Source organism: Misgurnus anguillicaudatus, chromosome 1, assembly GCF_027580225.2.
Source record: "Misgurnus anguillicaudatus chromosome 1, ASM2758022v2, whole genome shotgun sequence".
Lineage (NCBI taxonomy): Eukaryota > Metazoa > Chordata > Actinopteri > Cypriniformes > Cobitidae > Misgurnus > Misgurnus anguillicaudatus.
In genome coordinates, this window is record NC_073337.2 from 31490988 (window position 1) to 31515840 (window position 24853).

General features: G+C 36.8%; 1 protein-coding gene across 1 annotated transcript; it reads left to right on the top strand.

Annotated features, from left to right (window-relative positions):
- On the top strand, nt 1-24148 carry LOC129432422 (C-type mannose receptor 2-like). Its single transcript, XM_073870434.1, has 4 exons — nt 1-58; nt 1049-1412; nt 11054-11391; nt 23636-24148. Exons 1-4 carry the CDS (start codon nt 1-3, stop codon nt 23995-23997), a joined length of 1122 nt encoding a protein of 373 aa, XP_073726535.1. The 3' UTR covers nt 23998-24148.
- The last annotated feature ends 705 nt before the right edge of the window (nt 24149-24853 follow it).

Sequence of the window (24853 nt, forward strand, 5' to 3'; positions counted from 1 at the left end):
ATGAAGTGTGCCATTTGGGACAGGGCCAGACTTGAACGACTGGTAAAAATCAAAATACGTGCGTCGTGACGTCATCCCACACGTCAGATGCATTATTCAAATCTCAGAATTCACTTTTCTCTGAAATGCATTTACGAAAACTGTTTAAGTTAATTAATGTGTACAGCTAAAAGCGGTATGCAATTGACTCAAAAACTACAAAAAAACAAACACTCATATTCCCCTTACGAAAATTAATGGGTTTTTTTTTGTGGTAAAAGTTTAGTAACCATGTTTTTTTTTTTGGTGTATGGATTATTATTAGCAAAACCATGGTTATTTTGTGGTAAAACACAGTTCATTGGTTTATCCAATGCTTGACTATAGTGAAGTTAAAGTGTACCTTATTATGTTAATAGTATATTACAAATGTATACATCTACAATAAAAAATGTAACAGAACAATTTTAAGCCCACGTTATTTCTCCATAAAATAATATACATTTGTACACCCCATATACTTTCAAAATGTGCTTAAAATATACTGTTTCTAAAGAATACTTAAAAATGTATTTTAGAAATATACTGTCAGTGCATTATTATAATGATAACTTTAAGCATACCGATAAAGTATACCTAAAATACATTTTAAAATAAGTTTAAATTTAGTATACTTTAAAAATTGCACAAAACTTTAACTTTAAGTATATTTTTCTAAAGTATACTTTTAGAAAATATACTAAAGTATAATTATTTTGAAGTATGTTAAAAGTTTAATTGTAAAAAATACGCGCAAATATGTTGTAAGCATACTTTAAATATGTTTAAAGAAAGTACATTCCTTTGTAAGTATATTTGTAATGTACTATTGCAAAGTTAAATATACTTGAAATACAATAAAGTATATTTGTTTTTCACCAGGGTATATGGCACTAAAAACGGTTCTTCTATGATTACGAGCAAAGAACCACTTTTGGTGCTATATAGCACCGTTTGTTTTTAGAGTGTACTGTAGAACACAGTTATAAAGATTTTAATAAATAAACACAATAATCTCTTCCTTTCATAGCTCTCTGTTCATTATCTGAATGCATTCAGCACCGCTATCACTATATAAACATGATGAAGACCTGGACTGAAGCTCAGAGATACTGTAGAGAAAACTACACAGATCTGGCCACAGTCAACAACATCAATGACATGAAACAACTGATGATGAGTGTGAATAACAGTCTGACTAATGGTGTCTGGATTGGACTAAATAGATCAAGTGTTTATAAATGGAAGTGGTCTCTGGGTGATCCTGTGAAATATACAAACTGGGAAATTCAAGACTTGTTAAATGGTGATGGTAATTGTGTTTATATAATAAATGGATTATGGCGTCATAAGTACTGTGGTCAGATGTCAAACTTCATCTGCTACAATGGTGAGTGAAGCTTCATAAAAAAACATCAAACCTTCACTTAACAAAACATCATCAGATGTAAACTTTATAATCATCCAAGAATTTAAAAGATCTGCACACATCCAAGACCAGTCTTTAAAGCTCCTGTAAATGTATTTTATAGAGACCTAATGTACACACAAGTGCAGCAATACAGCAGAATGTTTCAAAATACCAACAGAGCAAAATCTGTGGCAACCGTGGTGTAAGAAGAATAATTGACTCCGGTCCTTTGAATTATACGAAATTAATGCACACTCAATGTTGTAACCCATAACACCGTGGGTGTTAGGGATGACAGCGAGTCCCACGTGCAGGTTAAAGACACCAATTCATGAAAGCAGAGCAGGGCCAGACTTAGCAGGCAGCCAGGGAGCAGGATACAGACAGGGTGCCAGGTAGAGCTGCCGGAATACCAGACAACAGGCCACAGGGCTGAGGTCAGCAGTGATTGGCATCAATACACAAGGAGGTAAAGGCAGGCCGATAACCAGTCTATAATAAGTTGGATTTAGCACTCTACTGAAGGTAGACAGGCCAAGGCTGTTGAAAAGGGGAAGGAGAGCCTCCACAGTCACCATACAAAAAAGAAGCAGAGGGGTGAGCAGAAGAAAGAGCTACAGCAACCAGGAGGAGAGAAGTCTGGACTGGAGGGCAGAAGAGATGCTAAAGCAACAAACCTAGGATCTAACAGGGCAGGAAAAAAAATAAAGAATAGCAAGGCTTGACGGAGACGACTAAACTAAAAACTGAGAAATAGCAAGACTATCACAAGCTAAGCTAGCAACAAGGTCTGGCACACGACAGAAAACATAAGGGCAATGTATAGAGGAAGGAATGAGGTGATAATGAGGGAAGGCAGCTGAGGGACATGGAATAATAATAAGGAAATGAGCCGGGCAGGGTCAAGACACCACAATGACAGCAGAATCAAGGGCGTCAGACTGGGGGTAAACCATTACTGATTACCAGGGCCCCAAGGGGAGAGAGGGCCCTTGAAAAGTCTGGAATATATTTTATTTTTCCTGGATATTTCAATTTCCTAATTTAATTTCATAATGAATGTCAGATGAAATGTAAAGTTAGTGTATTGGCTGAATAACTTTGACTGAGTACATTTTGTATAAGTAAAAACTGTCTAAAGTCTCACAGTCCCACCTCTTACTAATGCACCAAATAGTTTATTTTAAAATGGGCAGTTCTGGTTCTTCATTCTGATTAGTTGAAATGCATTTTAAGCCGTCATAAAATACCCCGGTAACCCCACGGTTCAGACCGCTTTACATAAGTATCACTGCACCACTGTTGCTGCATACTAATTTCTGAAAATAAACACCACAGTCTTTAATCATATTTTTATTTGTCTACAATTGCACAATTATGGTGATATCCAGATAAATGCCAATAAATATTGTTGAGTCATCTCGTCAATAAAGAGAAAACTCTCCCTGAGAAGTTTCTATCTCAAATGTATATCTCCGCTATTATCCACTAGATGGCGATCTTACACAACTTAAACACTGACGCATTCACTTAACACTAAAAACACTGTGTAGGACTACTGTTCATGACTCATGACTGATTCTGATCTCTTACAAACGTTATTTACAAAAATGGAATTATCTCCGCTTTTAGCTGAAAATTTTAGGTAATAAGAGAACAAATGAAGGTAGGATGAAACGGGGTTTTTTGTAGGGATCGACCGATATGGATTTTTCAGTGCCGATGCCGATACCGATTTTTGTTTCATCAGCCTTAGCCGATGACCGATACAGGCTGCCGATTTTCTTGAGCCGATTTTCTTGAGCCGATACTGATTTTGCTCACTCAATTTACATCATAAAACTGACACAATGACGATGCCAAATGTTACAAGTCTCATAAAAAAGTTACATTTATTGAACTTAAAAAAAAACTATATTTAACAAATAGTAAAAACAGGTGAGGGTGCTATGGAACCATCTTTTGATGTTGTCATTGAAAGGTCGGTTGTTTTTAGTCACATGACCTGCAATCGCTTGCGGCTTCCATCACTGTCTGTAAATAATGCCGGAAAAAAATCGGCAAACACTGCAGCCACGTATCGGCCGATGCCGATACACATAAAACTCGCAAATATCGGCCCGATATATCGGCCGGCCGATATATCGGTCTATCACTAGTTTTTTGTTGTTTGAAAGCGGATGGTCTGTTCTTTCAATTGATATTTTATGTTTACTTAAAGGAGATCATTTTTATGTAAGGCATTAAACTAAAAGTGGGTGGCAACTTCTGAGGGGGAAAGAGTTAAGCATGCTTCCAAGCATATTTGATCATCACTTCAACAGTTGCATGACATAAATGTTAATGTATATGTAGGATTGATGTTAAAAGTTTGTCCTCTAGAGGGAGCTGTATCTTGTGTGTTGTATATCTGGGTTCAGAGCACTTCCTTTGTGGGGGTGGAGCTATTACCTAGTCACATTTTCTTTTTCCTGTTGGAAAGGTAAGATATGCTCTGTTTCCCTCTTTTGCAATCCTTATAAATAATTATTTTAAAATGCCCATCCATGTTATTTGGGATCATTTTCTTACTTTATTGCTGTTAGCTAAAATATACATGCAGGGGCGTCATGCACCAATTTTTTTTAAGGGGGCACAGTGTCAACAGCTCACAGAAATTTGTGCATAGGCTACACAGACATCAAACGAAATATTATAGAGCTTTCAGTCTTTTCCATGGCACTTACATTTCTAACAATCTGAAAACCCCTGCTTTCATGCAAAAACCTCCAAAATAAAAGTGATGACTAATTTTAATATCAAATACTATTCAATCGGAATAATGACACATTTGCATCATAGGGGCTGTTTACACTTGGTATTAAGATGTGTTTTCATCGATCGGATCACAAGTGGACGAGAGAGACACATGACGTTTACACCTGGTATTTAAATCCGTCTCTTTTGTCCACTTTCGACCGCTTCTGTGCTGAATACTATGAGGGGGTGGTCTGTGAGACGGTGGGCGAGTCTCTCTGCTGTCATTCAAACCCGAGCGGGAGTAATTATGAGTTTATATGGACGCAAACTAATATAATGTCGGAGTGCACTGCTTGTTTAGCAAGTAAACATGCTGCACAGTGTTTTGTACATGAGTATGTAAGAGCTTTCTTTGAATTTTCAGCGCAATTGATGAAATAGGATCGCGCAACATTCAGACGCTACGGAGATCAGCCGCTTAGTTTTATCAATGAAAGGCTAAAAATAGCGCTGTTCACCGAATGTTCACGCCAGAAGTCAAAAAAGACGTGAAACTTGTGTTTAATACCTCAGATTAGATAAATGGGCGGAGAGAAGGCGGTCGCGTGTGGCTGTTCGAACGCATTCAACCACATGTGCGTTCCGCAGCTCCAAAGCGATCCGATCGAAAGTGGTTTCGACCACCTCTGGATGTGGTTGAAAGTGGTCGAAAGTGGACGAGCTCAAAACGTTTTGAACACCGTTTACACCTGGCATTAACGTCGTCCACTTGTGATCCGATCGACGAAAACACATGTTAATGCCAAGTGTAAACAGCCTCATATTTACATCTGAAACGGCATGTTTTATTTATTTAAGTCTTAATGGCTTGTTTAATTTTGTCATTAATGCATTTTGCACAACAACTGCATTATCATATAAAATGAATGTAATTTTAAATCCATAAAGTATATAAACAACGAAAATGACATAAGCTATAGCCACGTGATTGATTTTAACGTTCAATAGTGATTTTAAAAAGTATGTTTAGACAGTGGCGGCTGGTGACTTCCTTCTCCGAGGGCGCACGATGCGAAGTTCGTCACAACATGTAGCCCGTAATGTGTGTGGTACGTAATTTCAAAATATGTGTCCTGCGCCCCGAGAGACCGTGTGTGCATCACGTGTCCTGCCAAAATAAGTGCCTGCTGCAGACGCGTCAAAGGGTTTATGATAAAAGAGACGATCATGTTTGCCAGATACTCGCATAATCTCATGCCTAATCAGAGTTTAATGTTAAGGGAGTGCCTTTTGGAACATGAGCGTCTCTCTTATCACAATACGTTTTGACGCTAGTGCAGCAGGCACTTATTTTGACAAAACACGTGATGCACACATGATCTCTCCACACCCATGACACATATTTTGGAAAAGGGAACCACACACATGATACTCCGAACACTTATTTTGAATTCGCGCCCCTCGGATGAGAAGTCACGAGCCGCCACTGTGTTTAGATAAAATTATTAGAGGAACGGATTTTTGCATTAAATTTTACCTCATATGTGAGATTCCGCGCCCGCGTGAACTCTGGCGAACTTTGGCGTTGTGCCAAGAAGATGAATCTCTATGAATCTCTACTAATATAACGTTGAGACGGTCACATTTAAAACCATACATTTTCTACACAGAGGAGGTTAACTGCACATTACCGTACTGGGGTTTGGAAATGTTGTGAGCGTTTCTAACACGTTTTAATTCCTCAGATAGCAAAATCCAGCAGCTAGCCAGCAACAAGAGAGAGCTCGTGAGCGCGCCCAGACGCTGATGACGTCTGCAACTGCGCTGACTGCAGCCTGCTGCCGCCAGAATAAAAGTAATGTTGCATGATCAAAACACTATCAAACGGCGAAAATCTCCGAAAAGTGACAAGGATGCAGCACAGAATGTATAATAGTGTGCACATAACAGATTAATGGATGCTTATTTGATTTTGAGGTTGGATGCAAAATCCATTGGCTCAAAAAAACCAAGGGGGCACGTGCCCCCTTAGTTTGAATGGGCATGACGCCTCTGTATACATGGAGTTATTGAAGGCAGATGAACATTTAAAGGCAGTATTTTGTAGTGATGGCCAAACGAGGCTTCCTGAACCAATGAGGCTTTCCAGCCCATTGGTTCGCCAAAAGGTTCATTTACCCGAAGCCTCATGAAACACTGTGCTCTCCAGTGACACCTGCTGTGCAAAGCAATCTATCGCACACGCACACAAATCTATTCATTTTGAGCAACCAAATTGTCATGGTGTGGGCTTTTGAATAAAGTATATTAAAGAAAGTATTTTACTCTGCTTGTGTTAACCTATGTACACACAACTCACACATACACAACTTTGTGTTCAACTATACAATAGTTATTGAGTTAGTGATAACAGTGAATGAACAAAATAAAGAAATGAAGAGTTTCGTTGCAAAACGAGATAAATTCATTTTTAACATTTTTGTCAAAACATGTTTATTATTACGTTATCATGTTATTATTTTGTTTTATGGTGCTACTTAGCTGTATTTTTTAAGTTATGAAGGTTTAAATCAAAACAAACCAACTGCAGTTGCATTGAAATTAATTGGAATGCACAACCAAAAAACAAGATTTCTGAACAATTAAAAAACGGTGGTTATCTCGTTTTGCAACGAAACTCTTCAAATTATCATGAGTGCAGTGCTTATTGAAATGGGGCTGCAATAGTGCAATGCTTATGGGACTGGAAGTGTGGAACAGCAAACTGCAACATGGAAAAGGGTTTACTGGTTTTTATTTAGAAACAAACGTTTTTTAACAGTATTTGGATTGAGGCGGTTTCTGTTTTTAGAAAACAACCTATCACAGGGCACTGATGATGCTGGACAACATAAGAAGATCAGTGCCAGCTTATATAAATTGGGATATTGGACCTTCTGTTTGTTCCAATATCCCAATGGATCCTCAGTCCTTCTAGGTTATCTCTAATACAGTCTAGTCTTATAATAATAATAATAACAGCAGCAGCAATAATATATATATAATAATAACACTACTACTAATATAGGCTATATAATATAATTACGTATTATTAGAACATATGCTAATTTACTCTAATGATCTACTGAACTAGGCTATGTATAATTTACTCTAATAATCTACTAAACTAAGTGTAATATAATATATAATCCAGGCTATGACATATAATGATAACTATACTAGAAACTCACTACAACCTCGCCACTACTCGCTACAACCAACACTTTAACATCAATGCAAACGTACTGCAAAACCCACAAGAGGCGCGAGTTTCGAACCGTAAGCGAAACTCAGAATGAAGCAATGACGTATTCAACAGAAAACGAGGCCTCGTTTGTCATCGTCACGTGATTTTCACAGAAACGATACAAGCCTCGAATCGGGGCTTCATCTGGAACGCCCCTTTTTGCTCGACACAAGCTCCGGAGCCTCGCTTCAGATGTCCCATCACTAGTATTTTGTGCACTTATATTTTGTGCACCATGATGTCTGGCCTATCCCATGTTATTGTTTCATTATTAAATTTAACCTGATTTAAAGACATTTCATTTTATATATATTTTAATATGTTTTGCATTTTTTGTATTTAATTGGATTTGACTTTAGTTTTGATCTTTTATTCGAATTTACTTGCTCTTATATTAAGGTGACAGACGTCCCCGTTTTCCGGGGACAGTCCCGTTTTTTGGTGTTCTGTCCCCGACTGAAGCTGTCCCCGGAAATGTCCCCGTTTTACAGCATGTCCAAAACAACCAGCAAATGCACTGAAAAACCCGATCAACATGTAGTACCAGACCGGAGCAATCATGTAATGATTATTTTCACCAGTAGAGGGGGCCGCGCCCGCGAGCTACTTATTAGTTGCGCACGCCACTGATTTTGCGATGAAGAATTTACTACGAGACACATGAGAAAGCATCATTATCATCAATCAAGTTATCATAAGATATGAAAACAGTTAAATTATGGGGGCTTAAGGTACTAACTACTCATGTTAAATTAAAATAATAAACCAATGAAGTGAACTGATCACAGTATGTTACGGAGCATTTGTTTTGTGTAGGCTAAATATGTTTACATTTTGCATTATTCCTTCTGTTCTTCACGTTTACAATGTAATGAAATCAGCTGAAGTAGTACCTTAGAAGTCATTTTTGATGATGGGGTATGTCTCTTGTAAAAAACGGGGAAAATAGGATACAGAAAATATTCAATTAGAAACACTGCAAAAATTACTTTCTTATTAGTATTTTTCTCTTGTTTTCAGTACAAATATAAATAAAATCTTTTGCATTTTCTTGATGGGCAAAATGACCTAAGAATATAAGTCTAATTTTTAGACCAAAATATCAAATTTGTGCTTAAAAAAAATCTGCCACAACTTAATTCAAGAAATTATTTTTTTGCATGTTTTAAGCACAAATTCACTTATCTATATTTTTCATAGGGGATTTTGCTTATCAAGAAAATGCATCTTGATTTAAGATTTTTTTGATATTTGAGCTGAAAATACGACAAAAATACTATTAAGTAAGAAGTAAGTCATTTTTGCAGTGAACCCACAACAATAAAAAAAAGAAAACTTTCAAAAAACATTTTGTCCCCATTTTGTAATTCATAGATAACAACAAATGAGATTTTAATGATATTTTGATAATTTAACTAGGAAATGTCCCCGGTTTTAATTTTAAAAATCTGGTCACCTTATCTTATATGCAGTTTTCTTCATAATTTGTGATTGTAACTCATTTTCTCTTTCCTGTTGGAAAGTTGGAAAGCTGGGTGGTGATAAAGAGTCTGCATCAGAGAAAATAAAGAGAGCTGCCCTGTTCAACCATCAGTCAAGCCTTGTGTCCTCTCCTTTCCTATAAAATTTAAACACAAAACAGTGGGGCTTATTGCTTTTTATTGCTTTGCGTCGTGCCTAACAACCCCCCTTAGCTGTTATAAAATGCACTGGTAACCCACTGCTTTGCAGGGCTTATTGCTTTAATCTGCATGTGCATTGTGTTTATGTTGATCGTCTGGTGGAGCGTCATTTGGAGCGCAAACCTTCGTGATGGGGTTGAAATGTATTTCTCAGGCTATATCCACACGAAGCCGCTGCATTCCCTATCCGATCATTTTTTTTCCTTGCTCTAAAAAAATAATCTGTAAAGACGAAACCACTGAAACCGACTGAAAGCGGTGTAGTATATATGCCGGACCAGTATGGGGCGCTGTAATTCTGCCACAGATATACACTATACACGGAGAAGAAGACTTTAAGCATGCGCATAACCAACGTATGGTGTTGTCCATTATCGCCTGTTGCTCACCACAATTGCATAGAAGCAATAGATTTTGCTGTTATAAAGCTAGTAGGCTTTAGTAGCTTCTGTAGCACGAACACAATCACGTTGTCCACCGTTATTGTGGTTGCTGTTACGTGTGACGCTTCCGACACGTGATGTGATGACGTTTTCGCTTCACAAAATATACGGATTAGCTGTACAGACGAAACCGCAAGGGTGTCGGTTTCAGATTTATCCACTTTAGGACCCGGTTTCAAAAAAATAGCGGATTCAGTCTCCCAAAACGCCGGATCCGTTTGGATGAAACGCCAATACGATAACAAATTTATACGTATGCAGTGATACACGTCTCCGTGTGGACAGCCCCTCAAAGGAAGCTAAATCAGGCCACCAAAAAAGAAAGGAAAAACAGGAGAAGGGAAAAAAACTAAATAAGGGGAAACGATTTGTAACTGACTTATTTTCAAAGAAAGGTGATCACAAATTAGTGTAAGGTTTTGTTCTGTGTTTTCTTGTATTCTGTGTATTTTTGTATTTTGGACTTTTATTTTGACATCCTGTTCTGTTCTGGCTTTTATTTTGAAACTCATCATGCCATGTCACAGTTCACACTTCCTGTCTGTTTTGTATTTAAGTCACTTCCTGTACACCAGTTCCGGGCTGATTATTACATCGCCATCCTGTTTGTATCTGCCTGTTTTCTGTACCTGTATTCTGTTTTGATATCTGTTCCTGTGTTTGACTTCTGCCTGTTTTTGGATTCATTGCCTGTTTTGCTGCCTGCCCTGATATATTTTGCCTGTCTTTGGATTTACGATTTGGATTTGCCCTACTGGATTTGTTTGCTGGCCCTTTTTGGGATTTTACATAATAAACACCTTCTGCACATGGATTCACCTATTCTATGCTTTCTTTAAAGCACCACGTTACAATTAGCACATGAAATCTATAGTGATAAACTGTTTGAAAATCCCTGTGATTGTTAGTGCTAAAAAAGAACTGAGACAACCCATTGAAAAAGCAGAACATACATGTTTGCATAAAAACAGCATTATAATAGCCTAATTTGAAACATGTTTAATTTTAAACAAAAAGGCTATAATATCTCAAATTAGCAATAATAGGCTAATAGGCTAATCAATAGGGCACACAAACAACAAATCACAGGACAACATGGTGAAATCAAACTAAAGACCTGACAGCACATTATTTTCAAATCATTAAACAGCCTGTGTTGTCAATTATTCCTTACATAAAACATGCTTTACAAGACAACAATAAGAAAGATTACAGTTAAGAAACATAGTTCTAAGAACACTTTGCTAATATTCATGTTATGTTATGTAATTGTGTAATCTGTTTTAAATCACAATAACATAACACAAAGAAGAATAGATGGATTTTATATAATGTATAATAATTGAATGTTTCTGCGCACACACTGGCAACGCATTTTCTGCTAGAAACATATTTAAAAGTGCATTTTCTAGGCTGGGGGGAGTTTTAAAAGCAGTTTTGAAACTATCATTCTGTTTCCTCAAACAGAGAGCAGTAAAGGATTCATCATTGAAACTTCTAATAAAACATGGAGAGACGCTCAGATCTTCTGCAGACAGCATCATACTGATCTGATCAGTGTGAGGAATCAGACTGAGAATCAACAGATTCAGAAGATCATGAATGACAAAAACATATCTGAAGTCTGGATTGGTCTGTTCAGTGACTCATGGGAGTGGTCAGATAAAAGTGAATCTGGATTCAGATACTGGAAGTCTGATGAACCTAATGGTTATGCTGGTTCTGAAGGTTGTACAGCAGTCAGTGTGATAGATCAGGATAAATGGATTGATGTTGTTTGCAGTAAGTCTCTGACCTTTGTGTGTCATGAAGGTGAGTAATAAAAGTCAACGTGTGTTTGATGACAGAAGTTTCATCATTATTAAAATGATCTCAGATTTAAATCTTCAGAAGATGACTGTAACTTTACTCAGTATCATTTCTTACTAGTTTTTATTAAGTTACAGTTTATTTCTTTGAGTGATGCTAAGAGAAGTCGTCACGTGATGGTTTATAAAAACAAACATTATTTTGTGATGTGTTAACATGCTTTAAGATTCAGAAACACAAGATTTTTCACATACTGTACATCAGTTGTTCTCAAACTTTTACAGCATGCGGCCCCCATACGGTCCATCACTTCTTGCCCCCCTCAAAAATTTTTTATGACAAAACATCCTTAAACTTATTTAACAAATAATGCAACAAATTAAATTAAACAAAACATATTAAATGATACAATATAGTGCTGTTGGTTAGTAACCTTATTTTTCTGAGGTTTAATAGACCCCTTCACGGTTCACGTCACAGGCGGTTCCCACTGCGCATGTCAGGGTCAGAAAAGTCATTACAGCAGATTGAGTTGCGTATTATTCGGTATCGTCAAAAATGCCTACTTACGTTGTGGGCTGTGAAAATCGCACCAGGTCTGACGTTATGTTTTCGCGATTCATGCAGAATCTCAAAAACAAAAAAATACAACATTTGCGGCTGCAAGCAATTAACGTGCAGACTGGAACAATGCAAATATCAAAGAGGCTTGTGTTTGTAGTGCTCACTTCATTTGAGGTAAGTCATCATTTTTCAGCCCTGTTAGATTAAATTATAAAGCCTGGATGGTATGAACAGTTTGACCCCATGCTGCGCGCGCACCCGATAGTCATCAGTGATGGTACTAACGACGTTATAAATAAACGGCGTTACTAACGGCGTTATTTTTTTCAGTAACGAGTAATCAAATAAATTACTGTTTCTCCCGTTATAACGCCGTTACCGTTATTGACAATAAATGCTGCGCGTTACTATAATTAATCTCACTAAAGCGATTTTCACCAGAGTAGGTTCTCTCATGCAGACAGGCAATTGCTGCGTCCGAAACCGCCTACTACATGCTATATAGTACGCGAAAAGCAGTAGGCGAGGCGAGTAGTATGTCCGAATACATAGTATTCGAAAAACAGTATGCGAAAGTACCCGGATGATCTACTACTTCCGGTTAGATTTTGCAGTGTGCATACGATGGACACTTCACTATCCCATGATGCCCCGGACGAGGAGTTATCCAACAAAGAAGAAGAGGCACGCGGCTGTTTTAGCGCTGAAATGACATGACGTGATGACGACGTATGTCACGTTATGTAGCAACATGGCGGATGTAGTACGTCCGAATCTCATTTATACTACCAGGATTCATACTATACAGTACCTACTGTTTTAATGCCAAGTAAGTAGGTACTTCATCTAATTCAGTACCTACTATACAGTATGTAGTTTTAGACGCAGCCAATGTTTGTCTCTAGTGTGTGTGTGTGTGTTGGGGGCTGAGAGACACATAACTGATGCTGATTGGTGTGTGTGTGTTAGAGGGGGTGGGACAACCACATAAGCGGTGATGATTGGCTTAATTTCCATCGCTAGCCAACCAGAAGCAGGCAGAGATCATACGCAAACACATGCACAGTCCGAGAAGTTCAGTGCAGTGTTGCCAACTTGGTGACTTTGTTACTAGGTTTAGCAACTTTCTAAACCTCTTTAGCGACTTTATTTACTAAAAGCGACTAGGACAAATCGAGCGAACTTTTCTGGCGTGGTTGGAGACTGACGCGAGAGCATGTATCTCTCTCTCTTCTCAACGAGCAGCGGGTGATGCTGCTAGCCACTCACAGGCAGCCTGGTCCTCGCACTGCATTCCGTCCGAGTTCCACACACCCGCAACGACAGCGCGATGACAAGTACAACAAACTCAAAGGTAGTAGTCGCAAACACAACGTATAATAAGCACTACTTTTCCATCGTTGAGGTGAAACGCAAGAATGTTTATGTAATGTGCAACTTATGCAGAGTTAGAAAGAGCCTCTTCACGTCTGTAATTCTGATCTAATAAAGCACCCCACATCGTCACATGCTGCCACCTCTTGCGAAAATTAACCAGGGGTTTTTGTGGTAAAAGTGCAGTAACCATGGTTTTTTGGCGTATTGCCAACACTGATAGTCATTCAATGTTTACAAACCTTGAAGGGGTCTATTACACAGAATTTAAATTAATGTATTTTATAAAATGTCATGAAACTGCGGCCCACAGTTTGAGAAGTACTGCTATACATTATTGTAGCTTATCTCTGCCCTCTGTCTTTATCATTTTTAAAAAGCTCATCATATAAGCACAGTGTGCTCTGATTGGCCAGCTGACACACTGGGTTGTGATTGGCTGAATACCTGAATATCAGAAGTGTGTGTTTAGACGTGTAATGTAAATGCAGGCGTTCAGTTAATAAAGGTTAACAGTAAACATCACTACATCTAACTAAGTCATTACTCATTTCTGACTCTAGGTGTGAAGACACTTAGTCTAGTAGCCAACTAGGTGAACCCGGAAATGTTGAGTACACCAAAGTTTTATTGCAGAAAGGTGAAGTATGGGTCCCCAGCATACAGAAACTACTGGATGCTAATTTGCATATGTTGAGCAATTTGCATAATTTGCATAATTAGCAATATTAGCTTAATCGTCCATTTTGACCACATATTTTGCACTAAATGGCCAATTTCTACAATATGTGAGTGGTTTTAGAGGTTTTAGATGATGCTGATTTCATTTCTGGCATTTTAAACAGCTAATTTTATTACAAATTTTGATTTATTTATTCACATTTTTATTACTTTCAGTCATAATTTTAGGATATTTTATGGTAAATTACAATAATCTAACATTTCAGAATCATGAGTGCACTTATAAATGTTGATTCCTTGTTTACAGGGTATAGTGAGAGTGAGGCTGAATCCCCTCCTGACACTTTTGAAGATTCAAAATAGCTTTTTGGATAAACAATGAATCTTTGTAAGGCTGAATGTTATGCATTTCTGGGTGAAAAACCAATGCAGGTATTTGACATAACTTGGATCCTGGAACTGTATGATACATAGTAATCGGGTAAACTAAAACTTCGCCAGACGCAAGAGTTAAAACTGAGTCTGGGCAACATGGGTCAGCTCACCAAACGCAAGGCTAGCCAGAGGGCTTCACCTCTGCACCAAGGCAAACATGTAAATATACAACATATACATGCCATACAAGACAGGCCCCGCAAGTCACTAGGGCCATGCCAGAATGGCAGATGTGCTCTCCAGGTTGGTCCGCAAGTCGCAAAATCAAATGAGGACCCAGTTAAAACTCCGCCAAACGGAAGAGTTAAAACTGAGTCTGGGCAACCCGGGTCAGCCCGCCAGACGGAAGGCTAACCAAGAGGGCCTTACCTCCGCACCACAGCACCAAAGCACACACTGGCTACCACCTTCAGGCAAACTGCTATGCCTCACAATTAATAATAAGGCAGCCTCATCATCTTCACTATTCTCTTCTGTTCTGTCATCATCTTCTCCAGACCCTTCATCTCTTTCTTTGTGTTCTTGGTGTTGTGTAAGTATGTTGCAGTATATACCATCATTGCCTTTGCAGGAACAATAACTGGTACAGCCCAGACCTGCAGCTACACAGCTGCACTTTGCTGATGTACAAGGTTTCAACACAGCTTTGAAACCACAGTTGACAACATCTAACAAAGCAGGAGGAGCAACTGGACTTGAATCCTGTGTGGGCATAAGCAGTTCCTCTCCTTCCTTTAGACCCATCTTCTTGTCCCATCCAAACAAGGTGATATCCACAACCGGTGGATCAGGCTGGTCAGCTGATTTTCATAGTAGCACCTGTAGGTGGGCACGTCTTCCATGAAGGCGCATATTACGTTCTGTAGGAGGTAGTGCTTTCAGTGCTGGGGGCCTTTTGCGCTTTCTGTAAATTTCATACGGGCTCCATCCAAGGTTACAGAGTTCCTCTGATTGTAAAGATATTTTAAAGTCGCTATTTTTGCCACTGCATGGTGCAAACAGACACTTCTTTCCTGACATTTCGACTTGATCAAAACGTTTCTCTTTGTTTTGAAAGTACTTAAAGGACAAGTTCGGTATTTTACACTTAAAGCCCTGTTTTCAGATTGTTTATGATGAAATAGTGAAATAGCATCTTTTGCAGCGATTTTTGTGTGAGCATATCAGTGAACACCCCTGACCACTCGCTGAGTTTCACGTCTTTGTAAACGAAAGTTTAATGCATTTTAGAAAGGATTGTTCCAGTGCACCATTAAACCCATTGTAGAGGTGTAAGGTGAAACACAAACACCCAAAAATTCTCAGGGCAGCCACATATGTCGAAATTTCAGCCAAAACTGTTCTATTTCATCATAAACAATCTGAAAACAGGGCTTTAAGTGTAAAATACCGAACTTGTCCTTTAAACCTAGATCCGAATGGTTAAATTAATACTACACGACAACTTTAGAAAGCAGCAAGAACACTGAATATCAAATGTTTTTAATCCATTCCTGATCAAATCACAAGAAGTCTGAATTTAAAAAAAGAAGAATACAAATTTTTTTAACTAATTTTTGAACACCAGATTCACTCACAAAATGGATCTGAATAGAAATTCACAATATACTGAACAAAACTGTCATTATAACTCATTATAACCTTTTATCTTAATGTGAAAACATAAATATGATATAAGAATATAAAAATATTGGCAAGGATAATTTCGACTTTAAAAATAGACTATGCTGGCTTCCGGTTCCGGCGACTGAGGGAATGGCAGCGTAGTTCATCGTCTCCGACGACGACCTAATTAAAAGCTCCACTAAATCTTGAGAAAAATAAAAACTTTCTTTTAAACAGTCTGTAATAGTGGGACAACAATGGAAACGAGAGTGAAGAGCAGGAAAACTAACACGGAGGTCCCAGAAACCGAATGTAGACAGCAAGAAGCAGCCGTCGGCGCAACACATGCGTTAGCTCAGAAGCAAGATGCTAATCGTCAACAAACTTCTCGGATAAAACCCCGCAAATTAATCTGGAACGGATCTTGGAGGAGATTCAAAACTTTCGCAAAGAGAATAATCGTCAGCTGGATGATATTAAGACAGAATTAAACAAGACAAATCAAAGAATCGGGCACGCAGAAGATCGCATTGAAGAAATTGAAACGCGAATGCAAAGCGTGGAAGAAATAATGCAAAAAATGATAAAAGTACAGTCGCAGCTGGAAAGCAAACAGATTGATCAAGAAGGAAGATCGAGAAGAGATAATATAAGGATATACAACGTGCCAGAAGGCGCCGAGAAAAACCCCATGACTTACTACATCGAACAACTTCTGCGAGAGACTTTGGATTTTCCCCCGGAGACAGAACTACTCGTGGAAAGAGCACACCGCGCACTTGCACCCAAGCCTGGAGCAAACGCGAGACCCAGGTCGATTGTAGTGAAATTCCTCAGATACAAAACAAAAGAAGAAGTAATCCGAAAGGCGTGGATGAAAAAGGATATATTTGTGGGTCAACAAAAAATCTACTTTGATCATGATTATCCCCCTACGGTTCTTCAAAAAAGAAAGGAATACACGGAGGTGAAAAAGGTGCTGAAAGAAAAGAAGATCCGATTCCAGACCCCCTATCCGGCAAGACTACGTGTGTTCTATGAAGATGGAACCCGCATCTACAACACAGTTGAGGAAGCGTATCTGGATATGGAGAAAAGAGGGTTCAACGTGGAGAAAACATCGTTGACTGAATCACTCGCTGAGCAACTAGAGCGCACGTCTTGGGAGACTGTTTCACACCGGAAAACAATAGGTAAAAAGGCTCCGAGATCGACAGACATCAGGGAACGTCTACATGTATATAGAAGATAATGTGAGGCTGCATATAAATGTTATAAAAAGAGGAAAACTTTGGACCTTAAATCGTTAATTTAATTTCACTCCTCGTATTACTGAATGACAACACACTACGTCGTAACGTCGGACACGTGAGTTATGTTCCCTTGTATCTCATGTAAAGACGGTACACTGGAGGGCCCTGATCATCACTATGGAAGAGAAGGCTTCCCCTCCATGACAGACGCCACTACCAACTTGTTACAGGGTCGTTTGTTTCGGACCCCTATCTTGGAAGCTCGTTATGTTTGTCAGAGTTCTAATATTCTTTTCTTTACTTGTTCGATTATTGTTTCTCCAGGGTTTGTGCCTCGCCATCAACCATCCTTTAGATATCAATGTTATATTGAACAGACATGACAAACAATGAAGTAAAAGTAATCTCTTTCAATGTGAATGGTTTGCTTAACCCAATTAAAAGAAAAAAAATCTTAAGCAAAATGAAAAAAGAAAAGGCCCATATTGTATATTTACAAGAGACACATTTGAGTAACACTGAGCATGACAAATTGAAAAGATTGGGATTCACCCAGATCTATTATTCTTCATATCATACAGGACATAGGAGAGGAGTTATTATTTTGATATCTCACCAGGTTATTTTTGAAAAGGAATATGAGTATGCTGATAAAGAGGGTCGATTTATTTTTGTTCGTGGAGTGATGAATGGAACATATGTTACTTTATTTAACATTTATGCCCCACCAGGTAGTAATGTCTCCTTTTTTCAAAAGATTTTTCAGATTATGTCCTCTGAAACAAACGGTATACTGATCTGTGGAGGTGATTTAAATGTACATTTACAGCCTGAGCTTGACTCTTCAAACAAAAAAGCTACCTTTTCTAAACCCATCCATCGGAAAATTAATACACTGATGAATGATATTGGCATAATTGATGTATGGAGAGATTTACACCCAAATACTAAGGATTATACACATTTTTCTCCCCCACATAATGTCTACACTAGGATAGATTATTACCTTATGTTTAATAGAGATAGGACCAGAGTGACAAGCTGTGATATTGGAACGATAGATATTAGTGATCATGCCCCAATCTACTTAACAGTAAAACTAGATAACAAATCTAAGGACACTTTGTGGAAATTAAACTTGAATCTTCTTAATGATCCCTCTTTTAAAATAAGTATTAAAGATGAGATTCACTCTTATTTAGAAACTAATGATAATGAAGAGGTCACACCCCCCATATTGTGGGATGCTGCAAAAGCAGTACTAAGAGGTAAAATTATAGCACTAGCCTCACTTAAAAAGAAAATTCGACAACAGGGACTAAAAAAATTACAGCATCAATTAAATTTATTAGAAAAAGAACATAAGGACAAACAAAATCCAAACATACTAGAACAAATAAAAAAAACAAGAAACGAAATTAATATGCTATATACTCAGGAAATAGAGAAAAAAATTATTTTTTCTAGGCAAAAATATTACGAAAATGGATCTAAATTTATGAAAATATTAGCATGGAAATTAAAAAAACAACAGGCAGATCAAACTATATACAAAATCAGGGATCCTATTACCAATAAAATACAAACCAAACAAGAAAACATTCAAGATGGTTTTGAAAGGTTCTATAAGAAATTATATTCTAAAATGCCTGAAGATAGAAACCAGGAGATTGATTGTTTTTTAGAAACATTGGAGTTACCTACCCTTACTGATGAGCAAAATAAAACGATGATAGCAGAAATAACGGCAGATGAAGTAAAAAGGGCTATAAATAAATTAAAGTCTAATAAATCCCCAGGACCGGATGGATTTACTGGGGAATGGTATAAAGCATTCCAGAAGGAACTAATACCCATTTTGGTCCGTACTTTTAATTGGGTTTTAAAGAATGCGATAGCTCCTCCATCTTGGAAGGATGCAGTTATATCTATTATTCCAAAAGAAGGCAAAGATAAGTTAGAATGTGGATCATATAGACCTTTATCAATATTAAATGTAGATTATAGACTCTTCACATCAATTATGTCCAGAAGAATGGAAGAATTCCTGCCCAACCTAATAAATCAAGATCAATCAGGCTTCATCCGTCAGAGGCAGACACAGGATAATATTAGGCGTACATTGCAAGTCATGAATCATATCAAGAAAAATAAATTAAAATCAATGATTCTAAGTCTAGATGCTGAAAAAGCCTTCGATTCAGTCAGCTGGGCTTATCTTTATAAGGTTCTACGTAAATTTGGCTTCCACGAAGATATAATTAGAAGTATACAGGCACTCTATGATACACCAACTGCAAAAATAAAGATTAACGGCTGCTTGTCAAAGTCATTTACATTAGAAAGAGGCACTAGACAAGGATGCCCATGGTCCCCACAATTATTTGCACTCTATTTAGAACCCTTAGTACAAAGCATCAGACAGGATAAAACAATCCAAGGTATCACTATAAAAGGAGTGGAACACAAAATAGCCTGCTATGCAGATGACATACTGATTTATCTTGGAGACCCAACCAAATCTCTGCCTCAACTTATGAAACAATTTCAGAATTCTGGCCCTCTTTCTGGGTATAAATTAAATATTGATAAAACAGAAATAATTTCATATAATTATAATCCCCCTGTAAATATAAAAAATACATATCTGTTAAAATGGCATACAAAATCATTTAAATATTTAGGCATCCATTTGACAAAAAATATAGAAAAATTACAAAGAAAGAATTTTGATCCACTAACTGTAAAAATCAGAGAAGATTTAGCCAGATGGAATCTAATTCCCTTTTTTAGTTTTAGTTCACAGATTGAAGCAATTAAAATGAATGTATTACCAAAATTCCTCTATCTATTCCAATGTCTACCTGTAGAAATAACTGGAAAACAATTCATAGAGTGGGATAAAATGCTTTCACGTTTTATTTGGCAAGGGAAAAAACCCAGAATACGCTTTAAAACATTACAGCTTCCAAAGGATAAAGGAGGGTGGGCTCTTCCCTCACTAAAAGATTATTATACAGCAGCGCAAATTAAGATAGTAGTGAATTGGTGTGACCCACATTATAATGCCCCTTGGAAAGATATGGAAAGCTATACTACAAAGAATACTCCTGTACAAACAATATTAGCAGATAATAATTTAAGACAATATATAGATAAGCTAGAAGAACCTTGGACAAAGCTTACTTTAAATGTCTGGGCATCTGTAATAAAAGAATTTAAACTAATGGAACATACTTCTATTTTGAAATGGATTGCTTATGATTCAGACTTCACTCCAAATCAGTCTGATAACAGATTCAAATTGTGGACAAATAAGGGAATAACCTCTTTTTGCACAATCATTGAAAAAGGTGAACTTTTAAGCTTCCAAGTATTAAAGGAAAAACTCTCACTAGAAAATCAAGATTTTTACAGATACCTTCAGGTTCGAAGTTATTATGATAAAAAAATAAAAGGGAAATTCAAAGATAATTTGAATCCACTAATAGACTTGCTTAAAAAAGCATATACATCGGGTGTTAGATATAAGATAGTTTCTCAGATATATAAGAGCTTAATAAATATGAAGGAACATTCTACAAGTTATATAAAAGAGAAATGGATGACAGAAAGTGGAATAATTTTCACTGATGAAGAGTGGTCAAATATATGGAAATTTCAGTGGAAATCAACTAGGTCACTTAATTGGAAGGAGTTCTGCTGGAAAAATATTGTTAGATATTTTATAACACCAATACAAACAGCCAAATACAGCAATAACACTCCAAAATGTTGGCGAAACTGTGGATGTAATGAAGCAAACCATTATCATATATTCTGGGAATGTCAACACATGCAAGAATATTGGAAAGAATTACAGGATGCTCTTGAGCATATTTTTAGAAGAGACATACCTCTAGAATGCAAACTACTCTATTTTGGCTGTGTAGGCCCAGAAATTATGGCTGTAGATAATAAATATCTGATGGGTGTCCTTTTAGCAGCCAGTAAGAAGGCGATCACACGCAAATGGTTAAAACAAGAGAGACCAACATTAAACGACTGGATAGATGTGACTATAGAGATATACATGATGGAAAAGATTACTTTTTTTGTCAATTTAAAGAAAGATGTTTTTCTGGAAAAATGGAGGAATTGGGTTGCATACGTATCAGAAAGAAGATCAGATTTTGCTTCTATAGTTTAATAGATAAGAGTAATATATAATGTATATATTACTAATATATGTTTGTATGTGTATGTAATAACTTGAGAATATTCTAAACCACCTTGAGGATGTTAAGGATTGAATTTAAATAAGACACATGTTCTTACCCTGGATGTATATAGTTACCAGAAATTGTGGGTTTTTCTTTTTTTTTTTTCTGTTTTTATTTTTTTTGTTTTTTTTTGTGTAAAAGAGGACACTTTGAAACAACTGAACACATCTAGAGTACAATTTACATTTAAAAAAACAGCATGTAATTGCTCATACTTGTATTTGTTAAAACACTTTGAGATTGTAATGAGCATTATGTAAACTGAAATATAATGTATGATTGTACTGAAATGAAAGATCAAAATAAACATAAAAAAAAAAAAAAATAGACTATGCTCCTTTGCTTTACAACATACTTGTATGTTGTATATACAACAGCTCACTGCAACAGCTTATTTGCATAAAAACATGACCAGACCTCAAGAAATGTAAACATATTGAGGTTATCAACATTCACATCAAAGAGCATGAGTTCTTGTGAATCTGAAATGTGAGAATATAGTGTTTACCATAAAAATAACCTAAAATTTAGTTCGGAAATAATAAAAAAGTGTCTAAATTATCCAAATCTGTTATAGAATTAACATTTTTAAGTCTGAAAGTGGCAGAAATGAAATCAGAATCCTCTAAAACCTCTAAAACCACTTACATATTGTAGAAATTGGCCATACAGTGCAAAACACGTGACCAAAATGGATAATCAAGCCAATATTGCTAATTATGCCAACCATGCAAATTGCTCAACATATGCAAATCAGCATCCGGCAGTCCCTGCACGCTGGGGACCCACACTTCCCATTCATGCAACAAAACCTTGGTGTACTCAACATTTCCGGGTTCACAATGGGGCTCTATGGGCTGGCTACTAGACTAACTAGTTACCTGTCAATCAAACACTGCTCATCTCAGCTGTGGTAAGTTCACTGTATAAGACCTTTCAAATTATAATGATAAATAAATATTCACTGATGTAATTTAAATAAATATGAATAATACATCTCTAGTTAATGTTATTTTATCAACAGATGAGGGAAACATCAAAGTGATTTCAGCCAATTATGGGCGTACAGACAACACAACCTGCTCCACTGGAAAACCTGATCAGATTTCAAATGTTGACTGCAGTCTGAGTAAAACTCTAAGTGTGCTGACCAATCAGTAAGAAGAGTTAATATCATTACACTTATAGAGATATTCAAATCATCTTTATTTTATATTCATCTGATCTTCATCTTTCTATTCATTGTTTGTTTTTTCTCACAGATGTGATGGACAGCTGAGCTGTTCTATTAATGTGAATAATACAGCTTTCACTGTTGACCCCTGTTCTGGAACTTACAAATACCTCAATGTGTCTTATGAATGTATCATACCATCATCATCATCATCACCACCACCATCAACACCGTCATCATCACCACCACCACCTCCAAGTCAGTAATACATCAAATTTATTCTCTATTATAGATAGATGTAGTTGTAATGATTGCTCTGAGACACAACAGGTTGAGGATCACAGTTTAATGATATTGATCAGAAAACAAATCAGAGTAAACAGGAAATAAAGCTCACAATTATAACAACAAGACTTCACAATTATTGTGTCTGTGAACATGAGCTGCGTATGAAATCAAAGGTAGTTGACTTGTTGTCTCGCTGTCTCATGAGGCAATGACTTCAGAGGCATGAATGCAGCTCTGGGAAACACATTCAGACAAACTTCATAGTCAGCGTAATGAAATTCTGTTTGAAATATAAACAGAGATCATCTTTGTGATAACATCAAATATTTCATTACTACAATACTAATTTCTCAATAGAAATGCAGTTAAATGATGTAAAAAGTCAAAGTACAAATTTCAATCACATTCCCCGCACACACACATGCATAGAAATGTAGCACAATATGATGAAGGTATATCAGGAGACAGGAAGTAACACAAACATTGGATTCTACCATGCCTTCATGCCTTGGAATACTGCCTTTAAAGCCTGTAAAAATGATCTCAGTTCAGTGTTTGTGGTGTATGTTTGTTTTGATCTGATGTGTAGTTTGTGTTTGTTGTGTGTTCAGATAATCTGATATTGATCCAGATGAATCTGAGCTGGTCTGAAGCTCTGAGATACTGCAGAGAGAATCATGTTGATCTGGTTTCAGTTGATTCAGAGGAGATTCAGTTCATGGTGACAGACGTGATTCATCAGTCCTCTACTGACGCTGTGTGGATGGGGTTACACTATTACTGTCAAATGAATCTCTGGATCTGGATACGAGGAGAGGTCGTGTGCTATCAGAATTGGGCTCCAGGAAACGAAGCAAAACTGATGGACTGCAACACTGAACACAGAGCTGGAGCAGTTCAGTCTGGAGGAGATCATCTCTGGATCAGCCGTCCTCAATCTCACAAACTCAACTTCATCTGCAGCAGAAAATAATCAAATAATTTATGTCTATCACTTCTTCTTGATTGTTTAGTAAAGGTGAATGTGTCTGATGAATAACTTGTGTGCTCGTAACGTAACACGCTATGTGAAAGTCTTTTATTAAATGTTTGATACTTTAGGAGCTTTGGTCTGCTGACTTTACATCTTTATTTTTTCTTTATGGATTTCTTAATGGACAGAGTTAATATATTAAATAATACTTTAATTTTTTTATAAAAACTGTCATTAACCACAAACAATCATTTAAATCTCTTCTTTAGTTTATAGAAAAGACTGCAAAATGATTTTGAAAATGTATGACATTTTATGAAATGATTGTTTATATGATAAAAACATCAAAGAGTCAACAGCGATCATCATGATAAACTCTCAGCTCATCATCATGATGTTATTAAAATATCAGCTCTTAATATTCATCATCAAAGTTAAAGTTTGTGTGTTTGTTAACTGGTTTTAGGTTTTGCACTTCTCATATTTAGAAATGTCTGCTGCTTTAAACTCTGAATATTCTGTATGTGTAATGAAATCTGTTGAGTTATGTTAACTAATGTAAAGTTATGACATCACTTCAAATAAACTCATCTACTACTCATTCTCCTGACATCTGTAATCATATCAATCATATCATTTTTAGATTTACTCTTTATTATTATATAACACTGCTTCAGTGCTGATTTATAACAATGATGTTGTGGAGACATATAGACACACACAAGTCATCATTTAATATAATTTATATGTATTTATATAAAAACACAAAGGTAACAATCAAAACAATTTTGAATAGACGGACAAAAACAAGAAATTTCTCATAATGATGTTGAAAAACTGACAAATAATAAAAACT